Genomic DNA, 9744 nt, shown 5'->3' on the forward strand with positions numbered 1-9744 from the left:
ATCATTGTTTTTCTGCTTGCATTTATTCTTTGAGAAGAAAAAGAACATTACTTGGTACACAAATATTTACAAAAGCACAAAATATCTACAGAAACCGAGCTCCAGCTGGCTTTTCAGATATCAGATTATATGACTGGAGCCTCTTCTGCTGACTGAAGCTGCCAGGAGGCTGTTAGCACAAAGAGGAGGCAGCTCTGGGTGGCCACTAGCTACATAAAACCATAACTGCCCCATGCATCAGAACAGGAGAATGAAATATCATCAGTTTAATAGAAAGCAAATTTCATTGACAGTCAGCCATTCTAATTAGTGAATATGGCTACTTTAAAGCTCCACTACGTAAGCTTTGGGGATCTGGAGACCTCTCTGGTGGAAAAGTGTAACACTGTGTGCAGAAGAACACGCTCAATGCCAAGCAGGGGCTGGAGGGGGGTATAAAGCACCCCAGCATTGGGCTGTGGAGCAGTGGAACTGTGTTCTCTGGAGTGATGGAGCTCCTTCCAGTACCTTTGGGAGGAGTTGGAGTATCCAGAACATGACCTCACTAGCGCTGTTGTGGATAAATGCAATCAAATCCTCATAGCAGTGAGCATTACCCACATGAGCATTAACTGACTTCAGAGGAAACGGTGGACGAACAGGTGTCTACAAGCTTGTAGACATGTACAGTATAAGCAGAAGCTACTATTTGATTAACTTGAAGATACGACTGAAGAGTCAATGCCATCTGAATGTCAATAAACCATTTAAGTGGCCTCTTTTCACTAGTTCTAAGTGTCAAAATGCTTTTAAAAAATGCTCTTTACATAAATGGTCCTTTTTCTTAAACCTAGGCCAATTAAATCATTTTAAAGTAGGACGACTGTATATCCAGAAGAGTGTGGGTGTAGAATAAAACAAACAAACAAAAAATAACAAAACAACAATCCTGGCACATCTGCCATAATCCCAGGGCTATACTGGGCCACATTATGCTCCCAATTCCATTGCCCTGTATCCAAAGGCAGGTAAACAGTCCTTGGTCACAATGGCAAACGGCACCGTGCCACTCACCAGCTGTGCTTGTATATCCACCATCAGCTCTATCAGCAATGTGACACATGCAGATCTGATATACAGCACCTGTCCACCAACAATGGTTCATGTTTGTGTTGCTTTTGGCTGTCAGACTCATCCAAAGATGGACTATAAACCACCCTTGAATCTGTAAATGCAGCCCCTCTCAGCTGATGAGCAGGCCCTCCTTGGTGGCCAGCCTCTGTCTATGGATGTGGTCCTGCTCCAGCTCCTCGTGACTGGGGTGCCAAAGCCTGGCGAGGATGCGCTCGATGTTCAGAGCGTAAACGGTGTGAGAGGGCATCACTCTGCGGTGCACCTGTCAACAAAACAGCAACGTTTGAAGACTCGAAGCAGCAGTTTGTCAAAATCAACCTCAATTTTTATCTCGTTTCATAGAAAAATCCCCTTATTTTAAATAAAGTAGTTTAAAGTAATACGTAAACAGTCCCCAGGGTCCCCCCACCGAGTAAGCGGCAAACCCCCCCCCCAGACCAAGCAGCTTAAATGGCCCATTTTGAACTACATGTTTGTTAAGTCATGAAACCCAACTTGTCTACTCACATCTAGATATTCAGCCTACAGCAGCTAAGCTCTGCCTACTCCTCCTCAAGTTCTGAGGAGTGCATTTTGAATAAGGACACAATGCAGCTCACAGAGCTCATTTAGAAGATCTCATTGGAGAGCTCATTTGGGAGAGATGCTGACTTAAGTTGGCTAAAAGCTAAATCATGAACAGGAATGCTGGATTTACTGCCTCCATTTAAGATACATGTATAACGTCTGCAATGGAATAACCTTCAGTTCAGCTGTTCAAGTTCAGATCTCACCTGAAGAGCTTCCAGTAGATCATACATGCCGATAGGAGGCAGAGGGGCAGGAACAGTGTCACCAGAACAGGCCAACAGGAGAGCAGCCTGCTGTTCTGCATCGTCTGGAGACACATGGGTGGGTGGGCCGGCAGGCAAGGAGGCACTGGGAGGAGGGCTGGAGGCACAGCAATACAAAACTGTAAGGACACTAATCACCATTGAGTGAGGATGTAGAAGAGTCTCCTTGGCTGCAGTTCCCCACATCTAGGTGATATTTTAGTGCTCCCCCATGACCCCAATGACCCTCTGGATTAAGCAGGAGTTGCTGATGGCACACTGACTCATTCGAAACACCTCTACTAGGCTACTTATTTGCACAGTTATGATACAAATGAGCAAGATGATCCTGAACGTTTCAATTCTTGTTGGACGCCTGTACTCGAGGCAGAGGTTCAGGACCAGTCTGAAAACATCTCCTGTGCTGGATTCATTCTGCACCAGTCCAAACTGCCTGCACATGCCGCTTCCAGATACAACACTCATTACACGTTATGCGAAGATCATGAAGAAACCGACTACGCTTAGCAGAACTGCTTATTTTTACGACTCTAAACAAGCACACAGGTAATCTAAAGCCAGGCGTACACCATGCGTTTTTAAGCCTGATTTGGTCTGAGCCGACAGAATTTCATGATCAGGACGACTTCAAGCTTCATTGGCCATCATTTGCCATGCGCTGTAAGGGGGGAGCAATGCCCGATTAACTGTCCAGTCCAAATGAGCTCCGATTGAGCAGTTTAACGACTGGACGGATTTCTGAACTGTCAGGCATTCTGGTCGCTTGTCTCACAGTGTGAGCAGCCTCACGGACTGATTTCTCAACGTCACACCTAAAACCACAGCTCCTGCACAGAAGCATAACAACCCACATTTGCGGCATCAGCGTCCACATATAGCGACTTTGCTTCGCTTGGCTGAGTTGACATCACTGACTAGTGTTTGTCTTTGTACTGCTGCCTGTAGACCGTCTGGTCTTCAGCTTCAGTGCACAGTGTAGCACAAGTCAGCAAAGCTGGTATAGCGGTTTGTCAATGACTGGATTTGGCTTCTACACCAATATAGTGCACCGTTTGTCCAGTATGGGACTGGGCACGCAGGGCTGAATCTCAGACGGCTATTTATAAGACATGTGATGCACTTTCTGGGCTCAGGATCCACTATTTGAATATGTGGTGCACTACGTAGGGAGCAGTGTTTTGATCGGGCGCAGCATGTTTTGACTGAAACAGCTTTACTGTAGACAGATCGTCTGTAAGGGCTGCATTTCACGTGCAGTGTGAGCACCCGTACAGCGTGAGCCGTCACTAAAGTGCACGGTTTCTAAAACCGCACAGCGCACGCCGGGTTTAAAGGGTCATCACGACTCGCACAGAAAATTTCTTGCCTGGCACTCTCTGGGTGGGAAGGATGGCCCCTGGTTTCAATTTGAGATGCAGTCTTTAGCCTGGCAGCTTTGGATGTATGAGTCTTCCTCCTCCTCCCATCACTCTGCATGCTATTAGCCAACACGGGTGTCTGTTAGCTGACGTAACAGAATCCGCAGTTAAGGCCAATTTGTAGTCCAGACGACCGCTCGGCCAAAAAGATGGCACAAAACTTGGTCTGGAAGCGTGTTGCTGCATACTTTAAAAAAAAAAATCTAAATCAAAGTTCAAAGGGCGCAGATGTTGTCGCTCAACCCGACTGGACAGAAACTCAAAGCTCTACGTTTCCGAACGGTCACCGCGGTCACGGTGTACGCCTGTTTACCTTCTTGCAGCTTTCAAAAACAGAAAGGGCTGCCAGCGATTCAGAGCTATTTAAGCTGTTTACTCGACTGCGATTACTTTTAAAAATGAGCCCAGGCATAAAATGCAGCCCGGGACGGTGTAATGTGACTAACTGGAATTTTTGGGCAAACTGTAAATCTGGCAACCCTGCGTGATGGAGATAGAACTCACAATGCGTGTGGAAATCCTGTAGTATTTTGGTTGCCGTAGCGATCAGTACTGTGAGACTGGGGGAGCCTGTGGGTTTAATTACATATGACTAAACTGGGGAGAAAAATGGGTTAAAACTGGAAAAAGACAAAAAAAAAAACGAACGCATGTTTAAGACCCTCAACCAAGCTGTCAGTTTGCGCCACATGTATAAACATTTGTGATACCTGTCCGACAGTTTCAGAACTTCAGATCAGATCATAGCAACTGTTTCAATGGTTTAAACAACACCGATTACTCGTCTATACGGATTTATACAGACGGTAAACTAACTCACCATTCTGTGACAGTCTGGTAAGCTGCCAGGCTGTTTTTGAGGTAGGGCTGGGGCATGACATCACTGCCAAAGGCGTACTGGAAGTGTCCGTCTCTCAACCGGTAGGCTTTTCTCCGCGAGATCACGGCAGTTATGACGTCTTTTAAGTGGACCTGCACAGCAGAGAGATGGGTGGTTGACCTTAACTGAAAACGGCCGTGCTTTTCCCCCCGGAACGATCACTGCACACCGACGTCGATGATCCAACAAACCTTTATTTAACCTCTATTCAACAATGACGCCAAGTTGATACAGGAAAAGGGGATTAATAACGTGTGAGGACAAATTAAATAATAAAAATGAAATCAGACAAGCATAAAAAAATTAATATACACAAAAGGAAACTAAAATCAATTAAAATGAAAAACTAAATGAAAAGAAATCACAACCGAAGAAGAATCTGACGAGAATCACCAAGTTTACCCCACGTCTGTCAAGTTTTCTGATTTTTATTCTTTATTTCCAGGTCCAAAATCAGAGGCGCATGGCGCCACATACTCGCCTCTAAAGCGCAGACCACAGTGCTCACTGCCTCCTCAGTGACATTGTCCAGGCCCATCTCGAAGGCGGTCACCATCATGCGCGCTTCCAGCTGGCCGCGCGTGGGCAGTAACAGCGTGTGCGCGCTGAGCCTCATCTCCTCCTCATCCGGTCCAGGCTCACGCGGACTAAACGGCTGTGCTCCGCTCAGTGGGTTCTGAGGCTGGAAGCGATGCTGCGGCGAGAGGAAAGACGAACTGAGAATAAAGGCATAGACTAGCACAACAATCGGTTTTCGTCTTCCCTGCACTTCCCCCACCTCGAGGAACGGGCATGCATTCCGACGTGCTGCAGGGAAACGGCACGCGGAGCTTGTTCTCAAATTAAAGGCAAAAAGGCAAAACGACTTACGTCAAATTTCTGACGAACAGAGGAAAACTTCTTTTTGCCTTTGTTTGGTTTCCCAGGCTTTGAGGCAGAGCTGCCCGTCCACTGCAATGAGCCAGGACCCTCTGGGGGGAGAAACAGTTAGTTAGTGTTTCACACTAAGAAGCCTAGAACTTGTGGTCATTAAGATTTAAGATATTCTTCATCAGTCCAGCACTGGGGAAATTCACAGTGCTGCAGCTGCGAACGACAGCAAAGCACTCAAGAAAAAGAAACACTAAGAAGAGAATAATTAACACTAAATTTCTAAATATAAACTCAAAATCAAGAATATTAACATACGTAACAAAAGAAAATAATCCTTAGAATACAAGGACATTATAGGTTTAATCACTACTATCCAAACCTGAAGGCCAAGTATTTACAGCACAGTGAAGGCAAAGGGCTTTAGATCCTGAGTTTAGTCTACTGTAAATCCTGAATCTCACCTGGCGTGGACACAATAATCTGACAGCGTGTAAGGATGGCCAACAGGAAGTCATTGTGAACGTGAACTGTTGGGGGGGAAAAACAAAACGTTAAACCATCTGGAAAATAATGTGAACGTACTCTTGTACACAAGGCCTGAAGGCCAAGTCGGGCCCGTGGCACAATCGTGTTCGTTAGCAAAATTACTCTCATTTTCTGTTAATATCAACCTATTTCACCATGAGCTACACTACAGTTCCCAGCATGCACTGCAACGCCATCACCACCACTGTAAACTTTTCCACATGACTGTATTTCACAGCCTGATTTGACTCCGATAAATAAGCATTTTATCACAAAGGCAGCTTGTCCTTGTGTAAAAATTGGGGGTCTTATAAAACAGCAAAAATGAGCAATTCAAAAACTTTAAACAGCCTCAAACGCAACAAAACATTCCTGAACATTCAACTAAAATTTCTTATAACCCTGAAGTTATTTCAACAGAGACTGACTGTTCAAAACAGGGTTTACTCCAACAACTTCGAAGATTAAATCACCGATTTAGCCCAAAACCAGACAGGCTCTGTAAGCACAGTGTGATGTAAACTATTAATAATTAATAGCAGCTCAAAGGAGGCCAGGAAACAAATCCAGACCACAGAACTCACCATTATCTTGGCCCAAAAGGCGCCGGGCTTCAATGTCGAACTCTTCTTTGCTGATTTTCTGCTTGAACCACAGTTTCAGGTTGGCCCAGTAACTGAAAACCAGAAACACAACTGTAACGTTTACAGTAGCAAGTTCATAAACTGCATCTCAAACTGGCATTCCCAAAGCTGACAAACTGACTAAACGTCTGTAAAGGTAACTGTATTACCAAAAATCTTCACGCAATCATCCAAATCACTGAATTCAGGTGTTCCAATCACTTCCATGGCCACAGGTGTATAAAGCCGAGCCCCTAGGCCTGCAGACTGCTTCTACAGACATTAGTGAAAGAATGGGTCGCTCTCAGGAGCTCAGTGAGTTCCAGCGTGGTACCGTGATCGGACGCCACCTGTGCAGCAAGTCCAGTCGTGAAATTTCCTCACTACTAAATATTCCACAGTCAACTGTCAGTGGGATTATAACAAAGTGGAAGGGATTGGGAACGACAGCAACTCAGCCACGAAGTGGTCGGCCACGTAAAATGACAGAGCGGGGTCAGCGGATGCTGAGGGGCATAGTGCGCAGAGGTCACCGACTTTCTGCAGAGTCAATCACTACAGACCTCCAAACTTCATGTGGCCTTCAGATCAGCTCAAGAACAGCGTATAGAGCTTCATGTAATGGGTTTCTATGGCCGAGCAACTGCATCCAAGCCTTACATCACCAAGCGCAATGCAAAGCGTTGAATGCAGTGGAGTAAAGCGCCGCCACTGGACTCTAGAGCAGTGGAGACGTGTTCTCTGGAGTGACCACTCACGCTTCTCCATCTGGCAATCTGATGGACGAGTCTGGGTTTGGCGGTTGCCAGGAGACGGTACTTGTCTGACTGTATTGTGCCAAGTGTAAAGTTTGGTGGAGGGGGGATCATGGTGTGGGGTTGTTTTCAGGAGTTGGGCTCGGCCCCTTAGTTCCAGTGAAGGGAACTCTTAAAGCTTCAGCACCAAGAGATTTTGGACAATTTCATGCTCCCAACTTTGTGGGAACAGTTTGGGGACGGCCCCTTCCTGTTCCAACATAACTGCACACCAGTGTACAAAGCAGGTCCATAAAGACACGGATGAGCCAGTTTGGTGTGGAAGAACTTGCCTGGCCTGCACAGAGTCCTGACCTCAACCCCATAGAACACCTTTGGGATGAACTAGAGCGGAGACTGTGAGCCAGGCCTTCTCGTCCAACATCAGTGTCTGACCTCACAAATGTGCTTCTGGAAGAACGGCCAGAAATTCCCAGGAACACACTCCTAACCCTTGTGGAAAGCCTTCCCAGAAGAGTTCAAGCTGTTATAGCTGCAAAGGGTGGGCCGGCATCATATTAAACCCTATGGATTAAGAATGGGGTGTCACTCAAGTTCATACGCGTGTGAAGCCAGACGAGCGAATAGGTCAGGCAGTATAGTGAACCTCACAGGAAGTTATGACATAAACTAGTTAGATACGCTGCCAAATGCCTGAGACGAAGCACTGCTGGGCACAGAGGAGCGTGAAGGTGCACTGCAGTATTTACCACTATTATACCATAAGAAACATTACGCCAACTGCCAGAAGATCTTAGACGAGCCCCAAATGTAATGGTGTTTAAATTCAGGTTAAAAAAAGTTATTTTCATGATTGAGCTTGAAGACTTACTGCACTTCACCCTTAATAAGCCAATTTTAATGACACTTGGGTCCGTTGCTTTAATTCCCTTTGAGTTTTTACTCTATTTTATGGACCCCGTTTATTTCATGACTCAGCATCTCATCATCATGACTCAGCATCTCGTCATCATGACTCAGCATCTCGTCATCATGACTCAGCATCTCGTCATCATGACTCAGCATGTCACAATTACAAGTTTCTCTCATTTATCACTTAACGCCTCCTTACCGTGCCTCAGTGCCTCACTCTCCTGTAATAATGACTTCTTATTTTCACTCACCAGCCTCTAACCGGTTCAGTTACTTGTTAACCCAAATGGCTAATCAGCCAATCACACGGCTGCAACTCGGTGCACTGAGGCATGTAGAGGTGGTCAAGACAACCTGCTGAAGTGCAGACCGAGCATCAGAACGGGGAAGAAAGGGGATTTAAGGGACTTTGAACGTGGCGTGGTTGTTGGTGCCAGACGGGCTGGTCTGAGTATTTCAGAAACTGCTGATCTGCTGGGATTTTCACACACAACCATCTCTAGGGTTTACAGAGAACGGTCCGAAAAAGAGGAAATATCCAGTGAGCGGTCAGTTGTGTGGATGAAAATGCTTTGTTGATGTGAGAGGTCAGAGGAGAATGGGCAGACTGGTTCCAGATGATAGAAAGGCAGCAGGAACTCAAATAACCAACCAGAATCTCTGAGGAACGTTTCCAACACCTTGGCGCTAGAGCTGGACCCTGGAGCTAGAGCTAGAGCTGGACCCTGGAGCTAGAGCTAGAGCTGGACCCTGGAGCTAGAGCTAGAGCTGGACCCTGGAGCTAGAGCTAGAGCTGGACCCTGGAGCTAGAGCTGGACCCTGGAGCTGGACCCTGGAGCTAGAGCTGGACCCAGAGCTGGACCCTGGAGCTAGAGCTGGACGGTCGCGTTTCACAGTTATGCGATGTTTTAGCTTCACAAACATCAAAACCCTCGGCTTTTTTTCACAGCACCAGTAGCGGTGACCGCCTTAAACGGCGCCTGCAGCCGGAGTGTAGCCGCTGCCCATTTAAGGTGGACCGGAGAGTTTAGCTTAGCTTAGCATTAGCAGGTAACGTTAATTAGCCTCGAATCTCACTTTATTTACCCAACATTCACTGTTAAAGGCCAGTGAACCCCCCCACGCCACGCTCCCCCCACACCGCGGCAAGCGCTCACTGTTTGATGTTGTCCCCGATGGCGTCGGTCAGGTTCTTCTTGGCCAGCTCCAGTTCGCTGGAGTGGGCCGCCATCGCGCCGTCGGCCCCGACCATCCGCGCTCGGAGGGGGGGGAGGACTCGGAGAGGCCCTGCGAGGCCCGCTGCTCCTCAGATAAAGACCACCCCCAGGGTTTAGCGTCCACAGCCCACAACACCTGCTGGACACCCACCGACACGCCGAGGGCCGCTAACAGTGTGGACACTTTCGCATTTCTTATTCTTTAGCGATTGGCAACGCTGCCCCCTGCTGTGCCGGAGTGGAACATGCGAAGTCAAACAAGCCTCAGAAATGCGGCTTATTTTCTCATAATAATCACTAAATATATCGAAAAAATACGACCCGGTCTCAAAAGTATGATTTAGGAACCTGCCGCTTTAACACTAGCATGACTGAGATTTCACGCCTCCAGCACTGAGGCAGCAGCTCTGCGGTGCCTCCAGAAAGCCTAGTAACATCTGTCTCTCCACGTCCGGAGATATAGAGATATAATATATACTGATTGCTGATGTTAGTGTAATACCTCCAGATCATTATCATCAGTATATTTGATTTTCTACAGTAAATTAAAAATAAAAATGTTTTATCACACACACACACACACACACACACACAC

The 9744-nt window shown here is 46.8% G+C and overlaps 1 protein-coding gene across 1 annotated transcript; it reads right to left on the bottom strand.

Annotated features, from left to right (window-relative positions):
* Positions 1–9184, bottom strand: tada1 (transcriptional adaptor 1). The gene is made up of 8 exons (XM_017720135.2): positions 9090–9184; positions 6227–6318; positions 5579–5644; positions 5115–5215; positions 4726–4938; positions 4185–4336; positions 1887–2043; positions 1–1375 (listed from the first exon to the last, which is right to left on the bottom strand). Exons 1-8 carry the CDS (start codon positions 9182–9184, stop codon positions 1223–1225), a joined length of 1029 nt encoding a protein of 342 aa, XP_017575624.1. The 3' UTR covers positions 1–1222.
* Positions 9185–9744: the final 560 nt, after the last annotated feature.

This window comes from Pygocentrus nattereri, chromosome 2 (assembly GCF_015220715.1).
Source record: "Pygocentrus nattereri isolate fPygNat1 chromosome 2, fPygNat1.pri, whole genome shotgun sequence".
Taxonomy (NCBI): domain Eukaryota; kingdom Metazoa; phylum Chordata; class Actinopteri; order Characiformes; family Serrasalmidae; genus Pygocentrus; species Pygocentrus nattereri.